General features: G+C 43.0%; 1 protein-coding gene across 10 annotated transcripts in view; it reads left to right on the top strand.

Annotated features, from left to right (window-relative positions):
* PRR5 (proline rich 5) overlaps nt 1-23,019 on the top strand; it is a 94,204-nt gene that overhangs the window by 32,674 nt on the left and 38,511 nt on the right. For 3 of the 10 annotated variants that reach the window (XM_055711111.1, XM_055711108.1, XM_055711112.1), the window contains 2 exons: nt 6,785-6,898; nt 17,140-17,220. In XM_055711111.1, the coding sequence (XP_055567086.1) occupies nt 6,795-6,898; nt 17,140-17,220 (185 nt within the window). In that variant the 5' untranslated portion in view covers nt 6,785-6,794. The other 7 variants (XM_027805546.2, XM_027805545.2, XM_055711116.1 and 4 more) reach the window with 7 other exon arrangements.

The raw sequence follows: 23,019 nt of genomic DNA, 5'->3' as shown, positions 1-23,019 counted from the left end.
CAAGATAGGCAATTTAGAAAGGAATTCACATAGAGCTCAGGAAGGAAAAAAATTGTATGCATTATGCACTCAAGTTACTTCACAAGATTAATTTTCCACTATCTCATGATCTTGTAATAAGAGCACAAAGTATTTTAAACATTTGATTTCCTTATTGATCAGAACTCTTGAGACCTTACTTTCTAATTCACAGTTACAGGTTTGACTTCCATGTAACAGCAAAGTTGTGGGCTTGCCTTGAAGTATGCACTGGTTGCAATGAGTTGTGAATTTGGTGAGTGAGCAACAGTGAAACCTGGAACAGGCATGTCTGATGCTAAGAAACCCACCTCCTTCCCTGGAGGTGATGTGAATGGAAAGTGGTAATGCTGCAGGTCCTATAATCCAGAGCATTGCTCCTCACCTCCTCCAACATAACGATCATGCTTATTCAGATCACTGCACTATCTTTAATTCCCAGAACCTATAAAGAGATAATGAGGAACGATACTGCAAGCTAGGGGAATTGCAGTTTGATGGAAAGCCTGATATTTTGGGTGGAGGCATCACAGGCCTATTCCTATCCTAATTCTCCCCTAATTCCTATCTCCTGAAGAACAAGGATAAACAATTTAGCTATCTACTGTATTTTAAGAACTGCTTACATTGTTCTGCTCTGTAAACCAAAAACTGCTGCTGGCAAAGGGGATGGGATTTCATGGATGCTTTGAGCAGAGGTTTCCTTACAGGTATTGCTAGATTCATGACCTCTGTTAGATTAGGCTGGTGACTAGGGACTTATTCTGAGCTCAGGGCACTGTTTTGCTAGCTGGAGTAGAAACACCAAGTGAAAAGGGTAAAGAAGAGATAAAGAAGAGCTCACAGTCCAAACAGGCAGGACAAAGATTTGATTCCCTTAGAGCCAGCTGAAGAGTGGTTTGCAAACACCTTCTAAGTACCAGTGTTTTAGTCTCCTTTTTCTTTTTCCTTGCCTTTTTCTTTATATTTAAAAACTTTGCCTGAGGAAGAATTGGCTAACCAAGAAAGACAAAAAATGAAGAGGGAGCACAAGAGCAAAGAGTGACAGAGAGGCAGGAAGGGAGCAAGGTGGGGAGACTGAGAAGCTCAAACAGTCAGTGAACAGGTAAGAAATGTCATCCAGCAGAAAACTGTGAAAAGAAACTAGACAGGGGTGGTTGCTGCAGTGTGGATGTTCCTTTGCTCAGGTGCAGGTGTCTCTACTGAGAAAGTCTCCTAGGCACATTCATGTTGCTGTGCCTCACATTGAACAACACTGGGAAGGGAAGGTCCAGGAAATTGGCTCTGATCCTCCGCAGGCTGCAGTGATTGCAGGTGTCCATGTTTGGTGCAAGCCGGTGTATCTCCAAGGCAGGCAGTGGGACTGCAGCAGCCGTGGCTGTTTGCGCGTGGGGTCTGAAGCTTTGTAGGGTGGACTGTGCTTGTAGGTGTTAAAGCAGAAATGGTGAGGGGGGCAGAGCATCCCTTTCTAGAAGTAGTCAAAGGACTCTTCTTAGGTGTCACCTTCTGCTTGCTTAGGAAGGAGATACTGTGTTGGACATTTCTTCTTTTTCACAGCATAAAAGATGAAATGCCATGTGTGAGTCCTACGTGCAGCTGAAGGAGCAGAAAACCCATCTCTGTCTAAAGGGGGGCAACTGCGGTCATGTGGGCATGACTGGTCTCAGAATGCAGAAGTATAGGAGTACACGGAGGTGTTTCGGAGGTTTGATAAATGGCCCAGTAAGCCCTGATCCCCTCTTAATAATCAGTGCTTGGCTGTGGTGAGGAGAGAAATTAAGCAAAGGACTAACAAACCCAAGTCTGTCCTGTGACCAGCCTCAATAAACAACAGGCAGAAACTGTCCTTGAGAGTGCCTTTATCTCCAGAGGTTGCAGAGTCAGTGAGATGGAGGGAGAAGGGTGTAAACAGGGCCTGTTTGGTTTCATACTTTATTCTCTTTATTCTTTGTTTTCTGATGATAAAGGAGCTTTATGTGCATATTGTAGCAAAGGAATTGATGAGTCATAAGGATTGCAACTTCATTTCCCCCTCCACTCTTTTTATTTTTTTCCTGATAGTCACCTCTCCTTCCTTTCCGTCTTGCCCCTCCTCTGCTGGCGCAGCAGGACGTGCTGCGCCTTTAAGAAGTGTGGTTTTTCAGAAGACTAATTCCTGAGCTTTGGCATGTGTTGAGGCATGCCGTAAGTTTTGTGGTGTGGTGAAAAACTAAAGTGCATTTGTCTAGGGAGGTTTTTAACTCCTTTCAGCCATAGATACACTTTACCTCTTTGTTCTTCACTTACAGAGCTTACACCATTCAGCACTTCCATAGGGATTTCTGCTTTCTTCTCCAAAAGAGGAGGGGAGATAAAGTAAAGTATCAGGCTTTTTTTTTTCCCTCCCCCCCACCCCCCAATTAAAATTTCTATTTATTGAATTGGTTTTTACATGGCAGAGCTCTGGTGAATAAAGCTGAGATAGCAAATTCTCTTGCTGATTATAGCCTCCCACTGGCACCAATATCGCTGCAGTGTTAACCTGTCATTGCAGTAGCAGAACAGTGTCGCCGAAGATGCACTGACCCTAGCAGTCACAGCATTGGCAGCTTTATTATAAATTTCATATACTGTGAATTTCTTAAAGTTCCTGTTCATGAACGTTGCTTTTTGCTGCCTTTCCCCTCTCATCACGGTCAAAAAGAAACTTGTAAGAAGACAATACAATTGTACTGTGAAAATTCATATAGCATTGCATAAATAAAATGTAGGATGTCCTTTTTTCCTTTTTTTTTTTTTTTAGCAAATCTTATTCTTTTGAAACTAAGTGTATGCTTGGGGAGGTCTGCCTGGATATTTTTTTCACATTTGCTAGAGACAGTCTTTAAACCACAGATTCCAGTTGGGAATGTTGTAGGTGTTACAGGCATACCAGGAGGTAACTACATAGTTACGCTTGGTCATTATTTGAAAAGCTGTGCTTGCTACGAGGTCCTGGAGCTGTATGCCAACGTTGTCTTGTAATAACAGCATAAATCCTCCTGGGCTGTCAGCCTATATTCATGTACCATACATTGTTTGAGGCCTCAAGATAGCAAGTAAGTCCAGGTGAGCAGAATTCCCCTATGTCTCCGGCACTGTGGCAGCTCCAGGACTTGCTGTGTAGTCACCTGCAGGATGTGGGCCCCACGGATGAAAGAATGGCTTCCAGTAGAGACAGGCCTGTTTTTATGAGAGGAGATGTTGGAGGGGAAGGGAGGGAGCAGGAGCTAGGGCTGGATGTGCCTTCCACACTGAGGTGGTTATGTGGCTTTGATTAAATCACTTAACCTTTGAGATGCAGGTTTCGTGTGAGTGAAATAGTGGAATTAGCACTGTGTATGGCATGCTGGGATTAAATGAATTAACGTAACAGTACTTCACAGTCTCAGCTCTGTAAATGTGCTGAGTGCAGTTCTATTTAAGAAGCTTGTAGTGCTCCTTACTGAGCCTACAGGAGGGCTCCCACCAATCCCCTGTCCTCCCCTCCTTCCCAATTAGTCCGGTCAGTGCTCTTATCCCTCTCCATGACCAATAGCGAGCGGTCTTTGCCACTTAGCTTCTTGATCTTGAAGCAGTGCTGTATTGCGACAACTCTCTTCACAAGTGGCTACAGAGGAACAGCCGCATCTCAAGCCCTGGCGAGGAGCTCTGTCTTCTGCATTGCCCTCTGGCTGCCTGGGCCCAAGGAGTCCCCAGCTACCCAGTGCCTGCAGCATCCCCTTGATAGCGTGCTGGAACAGGAGGTAGAAGTCCTGGGATCTCTTGACATCTCTGCTACCTGCTCATGGGGTGGCCTGGGCAAGTCACACCACCTTTCTCTTCTTCACTCTTAATGCTGAAGTGTGGATTGTATCCTTTACCTTCATACCCAAGAGCTGCTCAGGCTGAGTTAATGAATGCCGTGAAGTCAAGGATGTCCATGGACGCGCAGCACAATGTAAATGTGAAGTATTACTCTCTAATTATGGGTGGAGGTAACCCTTCTTGAAAATTATTTGTTTTATCATAAATCCACATTTCATCAGGTGGAATTGTAGGAAGGAAGAAGAATATAGAAAGCCTGTGCTCTGTTACCTCAATCCAGATTTTTTCAGGAAACTGGAATGCTGCCTCTCCCATGTGTTATGTGCATGTGTCGCCTCTGAATCTACTACTGGTTACTGAGATTGATGGGGTGGCATAAAACCAGTCTGACTTCTATAGGTGTAATATTTCAATATACAGATGAAAAGAGGTCCTTTTTTCTTTTTTTATTTTTTTTAATTTTTCCTCTTGGGATTTGGCGTTTTATAAGGAAGCTTAGTACTGCTTTTTGCAGCATTGTCTGGCATATCCAGGGTTGACAAAGCAGCTCCTTGGGTTCAGTCAGTTAGCTAGTTGAGGATTTTAGGAAAAAAGCAGATGAAACATTATTATTTAGCTGCTGACATACTGGCAACATCAGGGTACAGTTTGTAAAGTCTCCAATGCTGCTGAGGGATCAAAGAGTTAAAAATTCCAAGGGTTTAATCCAGTATAATAATGTTTTGCAAGGCCTATCAAATTCACAGCAAGTGAGAAGCAGAAAGGCAAGTGAACTAGGTGGAAGATGAAATTAGATGGAATTATATTGCTACAGGTTTATCTAACTAGTTGTTTGACTTAACAGGGTAGATGCATGTTTATCTGAGTTCTCAGCAGAAGCTCAGACTGAGTCCTGCTCTCCTGCTCTCCCAGGCTGTATTATCCACAGAAATTCAGTGCCCTTCATCTGATTTGAACAAAGCAGTGTTCTGCTGTATCTATTTTTGGTCACTGATTTGTATGCTGTAGAAGCCATCTCATTCCTTAGAATACAGCCATATATTGTTGTGTTTGTTTTCCTTTTGCTGCTGTGTACATAGTGGATTGTTGTTCATTTGTTTGAAGGATTTAAACATCTGAAAGAGACCGGGGATGGCAATGCCTTTGTACATAGGTTAGATGTGGAGCTGCAGGTTCCTTCCGAAGTGAAATGTTATGTGCCATCTACTGCGATGCTTATTTGTGTACTTGAGGCTTTTGGTGTGGGAAGGACAATCAAAGTAATGCTAATCCAAGCAGCTGGGTAAAACTACTACTGCTAAAACTAGCACAAGGCAAAAATGGATATATTTCCCTAGGTAGTTCTGCAACTAGAGGTAATACCAAATATAAATTATGGAAGTAAATATTTGTATGCAATAAGCTTAGCTGAGTTCGGGGGTGTAGTGAGAGGAATCAGTTTGTGTACTTGAGGGCAGATCTCATCTGTGAGAAATTCAGTTCTTCTGTAATGTAAGCTTCGCCATATTATTTGGACACAAAGAAAACCAGTTATAGCCTGAATCTAGACAATAGGCTATCACTGATGAAAAAAGTAAGTAGAAAGTGGGAGATAAAAGGAAGGCTAAGTTGTTCTATATTGCAGCCCCTTTCCCGTGAGTGGAAGGTTACTCTGCAAGGAGCCGTCGTAGCTTTTACCAGACTATTTGCAGAGCAGTGCTGTAGCAACAGAAAAGCAGTTCTTACGCTCTGGCTCAGTCTATTGCAAACAATTTATTTTCTGAGAAAGCTAATAGCTGTTTTGTTACATTACTTCCCAGCAGATGAGCCAGGCACTCCTGAATTTAGAACAGAACCACAAGTGAGTGACAGCGAGCTAAGCATGGGCTGGAGTCTTGTGGCAGCATATACCTTCAGCTCCAGTGCTGCAGTCGGAGAGAGAAAGATTTTTCCTTTGAAGCTAAGACACCTGGGGCTTTTGTAGAAACTAAGTATGCCTCGAGTTGTGCAGCTGTTATCTCAATTAAAAAAAAAAAAAAAGAAAAAGGCAGAGAAAGACAAAGCACCCGGCTTTTCTATGCACCACCAAAGATTCCTCAAAATGCTAAAACCCAAATCAGCACTTTTCATTCTGCAGTTGTGTTGCTTGCAAATACTTTCCATCTTGTGGCTTATGTGACACTTTCAGGCGAAGCAGCCTCCCAGGCGAGCCATGAGGCTGTGCTGTGTGCGTACGGGAGAGAGGGAGCGCCGGAGTGTGCATATGTATATGTATGAGTGAGGGAGCGAGAGCGCGTGTGTGCAGTGTCGTAACATGGCAGGGCACAGGCAGTTATGAAACTTTCCAATAAAGTCTCAGTGCGTCAGTATTGGTTGCTTGGGTGGTGGTGGTTTTTTTTTTTTTTTTTTTTCCTGTCCGTTGCCCTCCAGTTTCATTTCCATTTGTGAGCGAAGAGAGAGGGAGAGGTTGAGAAATGCTAGCAGACCCCCCCAAGCCACTGGAGGAGCCGAGCAGTTCCCACGACAGGTGGAGCACGCCGCCGCGGCACTGAGCAACATTCCCGGGCCATGGTGCCTGGGGACAGGGGGAGGGGAAGCCCTCGCACTCGGGGCAGCTGCGCTTGTAAGGGGCCCCTTGAAAGTGCTGCAGCAGCAGCCAGAAATTCGACTTTTATTTTTTGAAAGGACTGGAGAAATTATTAACCACAGTTGATGACGTCAGAGTTGATCTGATTAAAGGTTTGTTTTCTTGCTGGCAGAGGTGTGCTCTGTAGAGACTGGTTCTCTCTTCTTTTTTTTTTAAGTTTCTTTTTTGAACAGCAAACGGAGGGAACTGCTCGCATTGCTGCTGCTGCTGCTGCCGCTGCTGCTGCTCCAGCTGCGTGTGTGTGTGTGTAAACAGGATGGTGTATCTGTAGCTGCCACGCGCAAACACACATTTGACCATGAGGACTCTTCGCAGGTTGAAGTTCATGAGTTCGCCCAGCCTCAGTGATCTGGGCAAGAGAGAGCAGGCAGCCTTGGATGAGCGGGGGACCCAGCAGCGACGGGCCTGCTCCAACGCTACCTGGAACAGGTAAGGTCTCGCACAATGTGCTGACTCCCCTGCAGCCTCTCCACCCTCCCGCGGCTGCAATGTAACGTGTGGGTAGCCGCTCTGTTAGCTTGCAGGCTAGGCTGCCTTGCTCGCAGCTCGGCAAGATTGCAGTACGCCAGGCTTCTGCTTAGCCTGTTAGGCGTACTGGAGTTTGCGTTCAAGTAAAAGACGGGAGTGGCTTTTTTCCCGTTGCTGTTAACCTTTCTCTGAAGGCTGATAGCAAAGAGCCTTTCCTGCAGAAGCCTCAGCCTGCTCTCCTTTGTGATGGACAAGGACTTATTTCACAGGGTCCAGCTACAGATACCTCTTTGTGTCTATCTGGATATTCTCATTTGTGGTTGATTAGGTTTATTTTAGTTTAAAAAAAATTAGGCATACACAACTGTTAAAATAAAATTTTATCTGCGTGAGTATATATATTGCTGGTTGTTGATACAGATATGACAAAGTCTGTTCAGTTTACTCACATTAATACATATACGTCTGTGCATGCATGTATGCGCGCAAGCAAGCACATGCACTTTGGACAGGGAAAAGTAAGTCCTGATTGTTTCCTTTATTGTGTTTATACATTTGAATTCTATTACTGTTTGACAGAAATCCCATGCAAACATTTTGTTATGAATGTATCACTTAGCACAGATACTGAGAAAGCATCTTAATGACTGTTTTGGTGACACTTTTAAAGATAAGTCATTAGGAATTATATTCTTATGTCCTTTTTGAAAAGTAAATGTCATTTCCTGTGTCACAGCTTGGAAAGCATCATTTGTAATGTTTTTTAATTGTATGGTGGTACAGCTTTAGGAAGAATAATACCAATGAACTGTAGACACATTTGTTAAAGGTATTTCAATTTTGAGGAAAAAAAAGACTTACAAAGTATCACATCTTCTGTCCCTCTCACCACTCGGTTTGTGGTTTCATGTCTGCATTATGAATTAGTTGTTGAATGCCAGCAGCACACAAAACAGTGAAAGTGTAGCAGTCACAAAAGAGACTGAGTTTCTGCTCAAATACCAGGCTATTTATATGACCCTGAGTTGCACCCAAGGTCTGGTTGGTGGTGATAATTAAAGGCTAGATTGGACCATCTTGGCTTATGCCATTTGGGACTTCAGTTGACCAGTAGCCCCATGGGAAGCAGCAGGGAGTAAGGTACTCCTTGGCGTGAGCAAAGGTGACAGAATATGGTCCCCGAAGCCTTTTAGTGGTGGTGTGCTGACAGCATTTGCTGGCAGGATTAGCATTTCCAGGTCTCACTTGCGAGGAGGGAGCTGTGGAGCTGGGTGTGCATGGAGGGCAGGTCAGGCACCGGCCACGCTGGGAAGAGGAGAGCTCCAGGCTTACAGGCTGCTGATGTTAAAGCCAGAGGATTTTTCTAAGTGAGCTGGAGCAAGAGTTTATTTTTAATTCATACAGGACAGGTGTAGCTCTGGCCAGAATTGATTGCTGATCAGCGAGCTAGATGTCTGCACGTCTCATCCAAACAAGCAGACAACTGTCCCTTTGCCTGTTCCTGGGGCAGGTGCCTGTGAGGCATCCTGTCACACCTTTGCATGAACTCAGGCCTAACCGTGCTTTCCTGTTGTGGGCTGCCTTTTCCCTGTGCAGGAATTGCTGAGCTGTCCCTTGTGTTTGGTGGCACATGGTGGCCTCCAGATCGCCTTGGAGGCTCTGGCAGGGCTGCTGCTACCTGCGGTGGCAAGTCAAGTGGGCATCGCGTGTCTGTGCTATCAGCTGCCTAAAGCTATGGCTAGTACTGCAGATTATGAGCCAGTTGCACTGCATGGGCAAAGGGAAGGTCTTTCATTTCTTCATCAATAGTGCAAGGCTTTCTCCTGATTGGAGGTGAGAGTGAGGGTCAAGATTTGTATCCTGTCTTGGTTTTAGGAAACACAGATATTCTGCAGGCTGTAAAACTGGAGTTTATCCTCAGGAAAGCCAGGGCTTAAATGATGTTGGATCAGTTGTATTAAGAATGTATGCAATGTAGCTTCTGCCTGTCACCAGTGTGTGCCCATCTTGGCAGGTGTAACAGGGCTGGTCTGGAGGGAGTTGATATTCAGCTTTCCTGGAGAGACCGTAACATTAGTGTCACAAACTGAGCATCTGAACTTCCACTCACCAGAAATCTTGGGTGGGTTTTGAAAATCCTGGGCTGTGGAAGTTTTTTTATTTTTCGCCTGCAAAACTAAAACACTCTGACAGGACTAGCATACCATACTTTGGTTTATGGGAATATTCTTCCAAGGAAAAGATTGCCTGTGCTGTTTCATTCTGTGCAATATTGAGCGTAAGAGCTTGCTGATCAAGGAAGTCAAGATGCACCAGCAGAGCTCTTCCCTCTCACCAAGCCTGGCTGTTCTATATTTAAATGTCTGCTGGTTTCTTGCCTAATGTTAGCAGCTGTGCCTGGGTGTGGTGTGTGTGTAACTGCTTTTGAAAGAGGCTTTGAACCAAATCCGTCAAAACTGATGTGGGGAGAGTTAAAGCACAACCCCACGGCAAGTGTTGCCCCACACAAGACTGCCAATCCTGTGCTGAAAGACAGCCCTTTGAGGTGGAGTGAGGATACTGCCTGGGCCCTGCTGGGGACCGCACTGAAACACTGCCAAGCCGCAGTTTTGTTGGTGGGGTCTTCTGCAAGGTAGTGGCTCTGTTACTGTGGGCTTTTTCTGCAGTTTACTGGTATGTGGCTGCCGTTTGGCTGCCCAGTGACATCCCCTCCTCCACCTCTGCCGTGCAGACCAGTCTCAGCCCTCAGACTGTTTATGCCAGAGGATGCCTGCTGTTTTCTGACACCAGGGGAGGGCAAACTGCAGGAGCCTAATTGCAGGGTTCAGTGTGCAGGGGGCACATAGCACTCAGTGCTAGCAAGGGAGGTCTCTTCCTCCCTGGTAACTTTCCTTTACCTCCAAACTAAAATGCTGTAAAACCTCTTGACACTATTAGGTCAGAGGGCAATCGGTGCTGAGCTGCTGTCTGCTACTATGCAAATTAGACTTTTATGTCATGGCTTTTTCTGAGCTTGCTTTCCCATGAACCCCAAAAGATCTGTACAGCCACACACCGGCAGTGCACGTTAACTAGCAACCAACAGCAACATAGTGGAACAATACAATTTCATTACAGCTCAAAGAATTTGCATTGGATTAAAATAGCTTAGATTTTTTCACTAGCATTGTCTTCAATTCCTTTTCTCCCCCCCTTTTCTGCTTCAGGCAAAAAATGAGGGCTGAATGCTGACTGAACCAATTGGACTGAGAAACACAGGGGTTTTAATCTTGAGCTTGCAAGCCAGGGGGGGCCCTCTCAGGGCAAATAAAATCCATTGCGAGGTTTTCATTCTGACTGAGCTAGCACAGACTGCCTAATCAGGAGCTGATACTGTCTGAGTTGTGCTGTGGGAAAGCCTCTAGTCAAAGGCATTTAGATCCTCTTTGGTGTAAGAAAATGGGGAAAATTCATGGAAATGTGAAGGAGTAGCAGATAGTAAAGAAAAGGTGAAGAAAACATAGATGGGATGCCTGTGTCATTAGTGAGATCAGCAGTAAATCCAAGGAGACATACGGAATCAGAAAGAGTTTTATGGTTTGGGCTAATTTTTACAGGGTTGTAATAAGCACAATAACTTTCTGTAATTTTTACAGTCATGAGAACCATATTTCATCTTCTAATTAAAAATGAATGTTTTTTTTCAGATCACAGGGAGGCTTTTCAGTGGAGAAAACATTCCAGACCAGCATATTTATCTGTGACTTCTACTTGGAAATTTTCTTTCTTCCAGTATTTAGTGTCTATTTAGAAATACTCTGAAATATTTCTGCATTTCTGAGGATCACCTTCTTTTTCCTGACCCTTTATTTGAAGAACTCTTTGAAGTATTTAGCTGTGTGCATGCATGGGGGGAGTTGAGCTGTGGGATGGGGAGGAGGGACAGAAGTATGAAGGGGACTTCCCAGCTGGTCAAGCCACCACTGCATCATGGAGGATATGCCAGCCTTGACTACAGTAATAGAAAGTGGTGATGGTGAATAGCTGCCCCCCATAGCCCTCCAAACATAGCTGTACTTGATTGAATGCAGGTACAATTGGAAGCCAAAATCTCCTTAGTCCTATACTCTGCAGAGATATAACTCTTCAGTAGCACCTCAGGGAAGTCTCAACTTCGTATGTAAGAGTAGTGTTTATAGTTGGTGAGGTTAGTGAACTAATGCTTCTCAAAGTTTTTGGGGATGGAGTTTTGCAGACCATCTTATTTTCACATGTATGATCCACTGCATAATTGCAGCCTGTTCCTCTTTGTAAACTGCTTTACCTTGGGTAAAAATTTCAGAAACCTTAGTAAACTGGCAGCTGCAAGCTGACTTTGAAAGGGTCAGGGCCTCATGGACAGCCTGTGGAGTTGCAGCTGGACTAAAGCTGTGCTGAAAATGGACTCTTCCAGATTGGATTAAGCTAATTCAGAAAAATGAGGGTTTATTCTGGAGCGAGGGTGTCTTCAAGGAAATTTTGATGCAGTTATATCAGGTTAATTATTTTTAATTAGCTATTCCCATAACTGTCCAGAGGATATGAGCTCTAAGTCACTTAGTTCCTTCTGAAAATGAAAATGTTGCCTTTACCTACCCGAAACTTGCAGGGTGTGATTATTCACCCAGCATTGGTTTTATTCATGGACTTCAGCTCGAGCTCTGGAAAGGAGAGAATTTGCAAACACTAAATAAAAAATGCTGTGATATTTTCACCTATGCTGTTTGCATACAAAGGTCATGACTGCTTTAGAGAACCAGAGTTGCCTGTGTGCTATGCATGAATGAAGACGTGGGCCACTCCACCTGCTTTGCCAGGAAACGCCAAGCTGGGAGGTCCATGGCCATGGTTGAAGCAAACGGTCATGATTCAGACAGAGACTTGCAAGCCCAACTTTGCAATTGTTCCTCAACTTTGTGGACAAACTGATTCTGGCCAGGCAGAAAACAGTGTTTTAATCCCAGTAGTTTTTCCTTCTTGGCTTCTTAAAAATGTCAATGAAAGAACAGGTGTGGAGAGTATGTAAGTGCTGGAGGGAGCCAGCTTCCCACCCACTGAAGGCAATGGTGTCTGGGTGGACAACTAGCAACTCAAGGGAAATGTATGTTTTGATCATAGTGAAGTACACAGGCAGTGGCTTTCTATTATGCAAAAATCAGAATAATAAACCCCACCCTCCCCATCCTGGCACTCACGCTGTTAGGCTGAATGGGAGTGCCATCAGCAAGCATCAGACTTTGTGCTCTTGGGATTTACACCTTCATGCTGAAGCAAATGGTGGGGAAGGTCTGTGCTGTGTGTGCTGGAGGTGCCATTCCCCACATTTCAGGCAGCTGACTAGTGAGTCCTGGAGCCACTGCCTCCTTTGGAGGATTGGGCAAATTTAGAATGAGTAGTCTCTCCAAAGAGGTGAAGTTTCTTAAGCTGCTGCATTGACTTTTGTTGCTGTGAGTGCCTTCTTGGTTGTGGGTAGTTTTCTTTTGGCAGTCTGGACACTGTGGGATAGGTGAGTACAATACATTGCAGGAGCCATTTGACACTTTGTCTTCATTCTGAAGGCAACCCCACCAAAAAAACAAACAAACAAACAACCCTGGTCTCTGCAGTTTTCTGATCCTGATTTCCCCTCCTACAGCCAGCCTGCTGTAGCCATGCTTCTGCCTTCCCTGCCCACCCATTGACCAGTGGGAAGCCTCATCCCAGGCTTCTTTCTGCGCTGCTGCTGCTCTCTCAAAACGTCTTCTAGCTACAGTCTTCTGACCATGAGTTATGCATGGCACATGTTTTTATGGAAAGTTGCCTGCACAGTGTATCTTAGTACTTGGACTCAGGTTAAATAATACTGCCACAGCAGTATTTACCCTGATTCAAACCAGCTGAGGAGCTGGCTAATGAATTGGTGGTGTGCTTTAAAGAAATGCCATAATCCCATAACTCAGAGATTTGCCTTTTCTCATTGTGTGAGGGTGTCTGTAGCTTGTCTCAAAGATGCACTGCTCAGGTGCACAGAGCTTCCAGGTCTGCCTTGTTCCAGCAGGAGATACTGGTGGGGTGGAGGAGCATTGCTCATTTTCTTAAGCAGGAGAAAGTGCAGCGCTGCAGTAAGAGGTTATATCTAAGCTTCTGTGGAAAATGTATCTGTTGATACAATACAGCAAACCAGAAGCATTTATGACCTTGGACGTGTGAGGTCTGGTCTTGATTGGAGACTGCCACCTTGTTCAGCATAGAGCATGACCAGTTCAGGAACTGACCTTCTGGGGGGCTCTTTTTTGTCTCCTCTGCAGTGCTGTTTTTGTGCACACATTTACATACACAGCAACTACAGGGGAGGTGTTCAGAGTAATATCAGTGCATGAGTGTACCCATTATTAACTTTCATGTTGTAGAAGAGTTGCAGAAGGGAGTTTACAAGACATTTTTAGTCCAAGTTAACTATTTAAATAAAGTTTAATTACATAAATTATTGACTTAAGCCTCAGTGGAGGCTGGTTGTAGCCACAAGTAAAGGTGATCCACCCACCTGAAGCATCTTGCAGGACTTCTGTGTGGAAGCAGCAGCTCAGATTTTCTTTACACCAAAAGGTTGTACCATTCTGACTAAACCCATTTAAACAATCACTCATAGAAACCATAGCATTACTTTAATTTAAGCAGGGGTTGGGTTGTTGTTTTTTTTTTTCATTAGCTTAAGGTAACTAAGAAGATCTAAGATTTTTGTTATCCTGACACCAACCTATGGCACCAATAGCATCCCAGATATTCCAGCTCCTCTTTGTTGCCTTGAGCAAGTGTGGAGGGCCAGATCACAGTGGCATTCACATGTCACCTGCATGCAGCCTGGGACTATATGCCTGCAACCCTGCATGCAAGCGCTGCTGTCTGTGATGGAAAGATAAAGCCAATGTGGCAGGGCCAAGACTTGTTTCCTAGTGAGTTGTCCCTCACAACAAGTGAGATCCCAGGCAGATTAAATGATCACCGCTAGGATATTTTATGTAGGTGCAGTTTTACTACACAGGCAATAACTTAAATGCTACAACCTGTCCCCTTTAGTTCTTGTTAAAAAAGCTTGCTCTCTCTTATTTCTTTGAGGAATAATAATGGACCTGTTAAGCTGGAAAGAGAAAACCTCCCCCTCGTTTAGAAAGAAGTGCCAGAGAAAAAGGGAGCGAGCACGTTGGCTTTTAGGAGAGATATTTAGTCATTCTTCTCTGCAGAAGGCTGGCAGGGAACATTGCAAAGTTCATTTCCGAATCAGAAGAGCATGTAAAGACTGCTTGTTTTATTCACTACATTAATCGTACTTCACATATTACTCATAATATTAAAATACCCAAGTCGCTTTACTGTATACCAGAGACATTTAGCTGCCAATTTTCAAATAATCGTAAATTGAGTGTGTCTGTTTGAGCCAGCCAAAATAAGCCTGATTAGATCATGAATATATATCTTTGCACGTGGGTGTAGGGAGGGAAGAGGGACCACCATGGTGAGGGGGGTGCTTAACACTTTGGAAACATCGTCAAAGGAGCAAAAGAGAGAAGAGGATTATGGTTCCTATTTTTATCTGCTTGTGTATTTCTCCAGAGTGGGTCATATCCTTCACCTGCCATTTTTAATTTCCTTTTTCCACAGATGAACATGGCTGAGCTTTTCTAACAGTGCATCTCTTTGCAGTTCAGCGTTGTGTGCCTGGCATTTTGAATCTCTCAGTGAATAGCATCAGGTTTATCTTCCAGCCCAGTCCTCAGCTCCCAGCAAGCATTGAAAGGGATTGTCTTACAGTGGACCTGGGAAGATTTAACGTGAGTGCCTGAGGTCCCCAGGCACACTCCACTGTCGCCTGGCATGGTGCCTGCAATGACATCCCCTTGCAGTGGGAGCAGCCACGTGTGGCTGGATCTGGCTCCAGACACTAGGCCAGAGCTGACCAAGCTCGGCTGCTAGTAGGAATCAGGCTTCCTCCCTCTGGGAGACCTTACAAACAGATACTGCTTTTAGCTTTCCTTCACAAGACAGGGCAACCCCAAATCCTTGTACCTTCAGATTGGTTCCAAAGCTGGTTGCTGCTTCATTGCACCAGACTCCAGTGCAGTGTGAGCAGGGGGAGGTCAGCTGCAAAGCTCTGAAAAATGATATTGCAGAGTCATTGGTAAAACCATATCCCCAGGAGGAATGTGCATCTGTAGCTTCTCATTCTTGGAAGATCTTTTCAGTAGATGTAGGGGTGAGATTCAATTTGGAGGCTCCTAAATACACCTCCTGAGCATCCTTGAGGCTAGCTGTTGCTGTTCCTTCCTCTGGCTGAGTACAGACTGGGAGGTGGAATGTAGAACAAGACACCCAAAGAGACAGTGCAGAGCAGGAAGACTTCTGCCCTATGTTTTTTGTAATATGCTTTAAGATGTCATCTCCCTTTCTCGGGTGCAACTTTGAATAGGAAGAGCCACAAGCCAAAATCTGTGTTTTCTCTTTGCAGTTAGTAGGGTTGAGAGGGAAGAAGGAAAAAACAGCTAAAATGATAGCATGTAACCCTGCTGTTAATAATCACACTCATTGCTTTTGTTACCATTTTCATAAATATATCTTAAAATACCCTTTAGTCGTCAGTTTCATCATCTTTATTTCACACATGGTGTAACTGAGTCAGACAGAAATGAAATAACTTGTAGTCACTGCCAGCAGTGGGAATGGTCATTTCAGTAAAAGTCATATTGGAAATTGAGTAGCAGCAGTACAAGCAGTGGAGCGGATAAAGGCTACTTTCTTGTGTGTTAGTGTTGGGAAGCTGAAGCACCTGTGTGCATGTCAAACTGTGAGGCTATAAAAGGTGGCACCAGGTTGGGGAAGGAGACTTCTACTCCCTTCCACTAATGCTGGAACAGGTTTGGTCTCACCTTTCGCTGGCATTTCTTTACCTTTGTCCTCAGACCTAAGCTCAGTGATTTAGGCTGATGTGTCATCAAACTAATTGTGTCAGGTGTATTTCAGGAGTGTTTCAGAGCTTCATCTTGAAGCACATACTTATTTCAGTAACCCTTTGAGGTGCAGTCTTGCTAAGTTCGTGGGACCAGTAAGCATCCCTGCTAAGCATGTGGATTGCTAGGTACCTGCAGTACCTGGCAGGTTTTTGCCATTCAGCGTCCTGGAATACACGGTACTGGTGGCCATACACGTCAGGGACAGACAGTGTTGGGTATATGACTTCCTGTTTGGCTAGAGAATTTTGTCGTCTCCATCCTGTCTTTGGTTGTGTCTGATTGCAGCGGAAAGTCACCACCTCTAAGCAAGATCTGCTTGCAGAAGTTACAAATTGCATTGAAAATGAGAAAGGAGCGTTTTTGTAGGACGGTGGTTGGTCTCTGCTGAGCACATAGCTGCTTGTCTCACTGTCTGTCTTAGAAACTCTAGACCTGTTGTTCTTTCAGTACAGCCTTCATTTTCCTTTAGCTGAAGCAAGAGCGTAAAACTTTGAGAAATGAGAAAGCGGTAATAGGAAACAGTCTTTGTAACCAATTGCCCCTTTTCTGTTCTTTCATTTTTGAAAATGAATGATTAGTTAAATTGACTTAAAATTCATAATTGTCCAGTGTTTCTTCTGCTTTTTTAAGAACTAACAATTCTTGAGATTACATTCTAGTAAAAGGATGCTGTGTTTGTGAGTGAAACATCAGATGTAGTGTCCAGCCTGGATAAATGCTGATTTGTTGATAAAGAAATCAAGTAACCGTAGCTCAGACAAATATATGCCAACAATGCTGGGAATAACATCACCAATCTTACAGTGAAACTGTTAGTTGTCTCTGCGATGAGCCATAGAGACAAAAATATACTTTTAAATACTTCAAATATATTTAATCTATGAATATATGAAAAGTTATACTTAATATACTTAAAACACCTAAAATATATAAGCCAGAGTTTTCTGAAATTACTTATTTCAGTTGTGCAGCTGTTGAAATTACCAAGTTGGAAAAAATCAAAAGGAACTGATTTTTGAAGATGTAATCTATTTTCTAGGTAATAATTCCCTTTAAGGCATCTGGGATGGGGTACCATAAGTCACCTATGACTTTTAAAAAGGTCCTGCAGTGTCTAGGCGGAGATGTTAGGCTTAATGTGGAAGTGATACCCTTCTAAAATGTGATCGGGTGCTAATGACTTCTAATGTCCTCTTTCAGTATCCACAATGGAGTAATAGCAGTGTTCCAGCGTAAGGGTCTCCCGGACCATGAACTTTACAACCTCAATGAAGGAGTCAGGTAAGAGACTTGACTCTACACAAGGTGTCATTAGGCAGCGTGCATAGCACTGTTTGCTAGCACTCACACTCGAAAGCTTCTACAGCAGTATTACGTGGAGATTTTTCCCAGTGGTAGTTTCAGCCAGTACAGTCAGTTTGGCCTCAGTGAATAGCTGTTGCTGATGTGTGTCAACATCTCGCTGCGTAGTGAGAGCTGAGCTCCTCCTTCTGCAGGGGAGATACTCAGCTGTGGGGAGGATGGATTATTTCAGTCTGTCTAGATGTACTGCATTGAAAACTAAGGAGAAAAACCTGGATCCTTCTAGTAATGCAGCCCTATTTCACTGCAACGATGCCCTTTCCGTAAGTGCCAGCCTAGCTCTGAGGTGCTTCCCTTGCATCCATGGAGGATGTAAAGCCTCCAAGTGCTCAGTGCGACAGTGCAAGGGAACATGTCCTGCCTGACATAGGCTGAATATGCTGTAGACATTACAAAGCTGTCTTGTCAGCACGCTGACCTGAGTAAGGCACCTTAAGGTTCCTCTTTCTTTCTCATACTTTCGTGATACTGTGTGTAACAGACTAAATATAGACCAGTGAGATGTATAATGGGAACTCTTTCTTTCCTGGAAAAAAACATGTGAAAATCCTACCATTTGAATTATTTAAGTTATAGTGGCAAAGAAAAGTTTACCAAGAGGTAAGCTGGTATCTGAATTTACACAGCACTTCACCTTTTGCTACTTTTTATAGCATATATTACTATTTAATAAACCCTCTTTCACTGACAATGGCAAGGTAGCAGATTTCCTTTTAGAAATTTGTCCCAGCACTTTGAAGAATAAATGATAGAAAAGAAACTACACTTTAGAAAGACAGACAGCTTATTACATTTCCTGGCTGTCTTCTGATAAGAGTCTCAGTGATTCGCTTTCCCTTACTGCATATTCCCACTCTATCCAGGCACCAGAGTCTGACAAAATCCATAGGATATCCAGATACTCTCTGGTTATCGGTCCGTGTGTAGTTCCTGGTCTGGGATAGCTGGCCCAGTCTGGTTCCTTTAATAGTGGGAATATCTTCAAAGAAGCCCCGGCAAATGGCATTTGGCCTGTGATCTCTCTTTTCCCCTCTCTGTCATTTTGAAATGAAAATAATCTTATTCTCCAGTTATATCGTACTTCTCTGGGGAGAAAATGACATACAAAGAATAGCTTTTCTAGGGTGGCTGTCAGTTACCATGATCCATCAATCATTTTGAGCTAGTTATTGGAATAATGGTTGATCATTATTACTGTAAGTGCAGTTAGGATTCTACATCTTTATCTGAATGACAAAAAATGGTAGTTCTGGGCTGAGATTTCCTGGCCCAAAGCATTTGCCTCAGGATGCTTATCTGGTGGTGAGGGACAGGAGAGGAAAAATTACCTGCTGATGTGACAGAGACAAATATAATCTTATATGAACCAACAAACAGAAGATAGACAGATAGACATTATTTGGTGAATTGTGCCTAGATTTTGCTTTCATTTACCTGGGTATAAATGCTGCAACATGATGATGCTTGGTAATCATTGTGGTTTAACCCTGGATGGTGACTGAGCACCATGCAGCTACTCGCTCACTCCCCCCACAGTGGGATGAGGGAGAGTATCAGAAGAGTAAAGTGAGAAAACTCATGGGATGAGATAAAGACAGATTAATGGATAAAGCAAAAGCCGCACACACAAGCAAATCAAAACAAGAAATTCATTCACTACTTCCCACTGGCGGGCAGGTGTTCATCCATCCCCAGGAAAGCCAGGCTCCATCACATGTAACAGTGACTTGGGAAGACAAATACCATCACTCTGAATGTGTCCCCTCCTTCCTCCTTCTTCCCCCAGCTGATATACTCAGCATGGCATCATATGGTACGGCATATCCCTTTGGCTCGTTCAGGTCAGCTGTCCTGGCTGTGTCTCCTGCCAATTTCCCATGCCCCTCCGGCCCTCTCACTGGCAGGGCCTGAGAAAAACTGAAAAGACCTTGACTTAGTGTAAACATTCCCTAGCAATGACCAAACCCATCAGTGTGCCATCAACATTATTCTCACACCAAATACAAAACACAGCACTGCACCAGGTACTAAGAAGAAAATTAACTCTATCCCAGCTGAAACCAAGACAGTGATATAGGTGTGTTGAGTTTATTGCAACATCACAGGCAACTGAACAGGCAAGTGACTGCAAATAGACTGATTTTTTTTGCCTTTTTATGATAGGCTTTGCTGCTGTATGATAGACCCATTTCTTTTTGTTAGGGTAAGGATAGTGCTGCTTTGTTATTAGCTCAGCTGATCACTCACTTCGGGGAGAATGCCTGGCGACTCATACCTGAGCTGATGGACAAAATATTGTGAAATCTAGACCAGGCTAGAAAGCTGCTGTTGTAAATGAGCAGCGTAACTCTCCTGGGATGAGTGTTTGGCGAGATGCAGCACAGCTTTCAAGACTGGTTCTTGTCTACTGCTGCTTTGAGGTTGTTCCCTCTTGCCTCCAACTTGGCTTGAACAGCCTTTTCTAATTTATTGCTAAAAGCTTTCCACCCTCTTGGTGACAACCGAGTTTGGTTTTGTAAAGCTTCTTATGTGTGTCCTGCTTGCTTCGCTTACAGAAAAAAAAATGAGAAAACTGTGAGTGGGCGAAGAGGACACAGCAGCCAAAAGATCTGTCTGTAGAGGAGAGCATGGTAGTGGTATTTTTGAAACATGCCTCTACACACGTGCAGCCACTGGCTCTTTGCAGAAGCTACTGCACTCCTGCTGTTTGCTTCATTTTACTGCCAACCACATTCAGTAACATTTTGGAGCCTCCTGATTATTTGCAACCAAAGCCCTTTTGCCTCCCTTAAATTCAGCTTGAAACCTAACTAAGAAATTACTTACTTGGCACATACCAAAAATATCTGGATTACTGCTATTGTTATTTAATTCAAAATAACTTTCTTTGGGTTAATATTATTGAATGCAAAAATGTCTGATTCATAAACATGACCTCAGAAGTTGAACAAGCGTGTATTTGCCTTACGATTGTTTTAGATGCATTTTCCCCACAAGTACATAAATAAAAAGAAACAAATAGCTGTTATTCCCACTGGGCAGAATTTGAATGTGGAAGCATTCAGGTAAATGGCTAGAATTAGTAAATTTTTTCAACAGTTACAGGATAGTAAAAGAAGTTATTTTATTTTACCACTTTAATTAGAGCAGCTTCTGGGATACCTTTCAGAATTAAACCTTGAATATCCATGTTGACTCACAGACCAAGTGTAAATATTTAAGTTAGGTTATGCCTGCAATATCTGCATCGTTTTGACTCAGGAATGTCACGTATATTCAACTACTGTATGTCACATATGTGCAAACATAACGTGTAACTTCCTTTTCTGAACACACATCTTGAGGCTTTGAACCCTGATTATGTGTGCTCTGATTATTTAAGAAAATATCAGTGGATACAAATCTGTACAGTACCATTTACTTTTCTTCCAGGTTTGGCTCATAAAAGCTGCCACTCATTTACACCCATGCCTTTTGACACCATTCTGGCATTCCTGTGGCATTAGAAAGTGGCCTTAGATGTGGAGTTACATACCACACAGAAGCCCTATTACCAATAAAGCAAGTGTGTGATTTGAGTCTGTTTCACATCGCTGTAATTCCTGAATAACTCTGCTAAAGCTAATGAGGTACAGTACAGTTGTGAGAAGATACTCCAGTGACTGCGAGTATCACCAGTGTGTGACCTGTACATTACTACTTCTGAGCCCTTGCTAGGTGAATTAATAGGGGATTGATTCAAAATTCAGGTAATAAAAATCCATATGCATATACTTACTGTTTAGTATTTCTCTTGGTGTATGTGTGATATTAGTAATCATATAGTGTTTTTTCCTTTCTGCATTTCATGTACCATATGTCGTTTCAAAGTGTTTATTTACACAACTTGTAAATCAAGGAAGAAAAAGAAGGAAAGGGAAACACAGTGGAAGCAGGATGTCCTGTATTAAAGCTAATACATATTTATAGCTGCCTCTTTTCTGAGTTTCAGGATACTGATTTCATGCAAACAAAGCACATTTTAGTGGCATTTCCTCTTTCGCAGCAAGAGTTCAAACCCAGTAAAATCACTTGTTTCCATTTGCTTCATTTAACAGATACTATACAGTGTTAGACTTTCCATTCTGAGTAATGTTGCAAGAGTTCATTTCAAAGTCAACTAACGCAGCAGCACCAGGAAGATACAAAAAAGTCAGGAGCTATTTTAGAATATTTTATGTGAATTTATATTATCATCTTAATTTATGAAGTCATTAAACATGCAATGAAGATCTGATACCGATGGTATATAAGCTTCATAGGAATACAAAATGACTGGCTTTAAAGTCAGATGTGCTTGAAACGAGGTGTGCTGTCTGATCAGGGATCTCTTCTAGGTTTAATCAGATTTTTGCTGGATTCCACCATGATGTCCACATACTGAGATAAGGTTATTCAGTAATCTGAATTATCCAGTATCTGACAGGTGACAACCTAACTGATTTTTGTTAAAGGAAGTTAAGCAAGGATGAAAAAAATTGCAAGCAGTGTCTTAGATTCAGTTTTGTTGTGGATCTGTTTTAAATGAATATGGGTACAGAGAACATCAAACACCAGTGTTCTGATGTGGCCTCAGGGCCTCACTGTTTCACTAGAAATTAATTAAGTAGTGTGAAGTATCTTTATTATTAGGGATTCAAAAAGAAGGCATTAATTTTGCTGTCAGTTCTTCTACCCTGTAAACAGAGATGCTAATGTAGCCATAGTGCCGCTTGGTGTGATGCACTCCAGTGCATATAATTAACTACAGGCTGGTTGTTTAGTTCATTCACAGCTGAAAAATGGAAATGTGGTGGGGTTTTGTTTTATCAGAGGGATAATTGTTGGATAAGTGGAACATAATTCTTATTTCCTGCTCTAAATGCCAAGAATTATCAGTAGAACCTAAAATATGAAAAGAGAACATATTTGCAAATCACCTGTTCAAGACTATGAGGAATCCAAGACTAGACTTCAAAGAGCTGCTAGCTTGAGGAGAAGATAGAAGATTAAGCAAAACCTGTCAGCATAAAATATCAGTATTTTTTTGAAACAGTGGCACAAAGAGATATCTGGGAATAAATTGTCTTTATCATAGGAGAATTCAAAACTGCTACTTTCTTGTTATTTTAACCTAAAAATGGTTTATCTATCCATGCTCAAAGTAAGAAAAACCTTTAGTGCTATTGCTTGTCATCCAGAAAAAAATCACACCACTTGGACAGTGTATTTCCACTTTGAGTGAGCATGCCACAATTTGGCTATAGCATCCTTGTACTCATTGACATACTCCTAAGGCTTTAAGACTTCAACAGTCTCTGGGGGAGGTGGGTTTGAACCCCTGCCAAGGGCTTGTCAGTGGGTACCATTGAGGATGGGGTGTCAGGGCACTGCAAGGGTTGTCCTCTCCTGTGTGTTACAACAGCATGCCAAGGTGGCTAGCCATACAATGGCCATTCATGGCAATGAGAGACCTGTGGCTAAATCCTGATCTGGCTTTGAATTTTTTTGTCTATAGTTTGTCTGAATTAATCTCGTTTAGCTGAAAAGGATTTTGATGCTTAGGAGTATCTGAAAACCACTTTCCTTTTGTTTATTTTCTATTTCATTTATGCCTAGTGTTTCCACGGGGTGCTGTGAGGTCAGTGTGGACATGTGCTTAAGGACAAATAAATAAGATATTGTATTTCAGCCTCCTAA

Source organism: Falco cherrug, chromosome 5 (genome assembly GCF_023634085.1).
Source record: "Falco cherrug isolate bFalChe1 chromosome 5, bFalChe1.pri, whole genome shotgun sequence".
Taxonomy (NCBI): Eukaryota; Metazoa; Chordata; class Aves; order Falconiformes; family Falconidae; genus Falco; species Falco cherrug.
The sequence above is the reverse complement of the archived record's forward strand: the minus strand, read 5'-3'. Positions and strand labels throughout refer to the sequence as shown.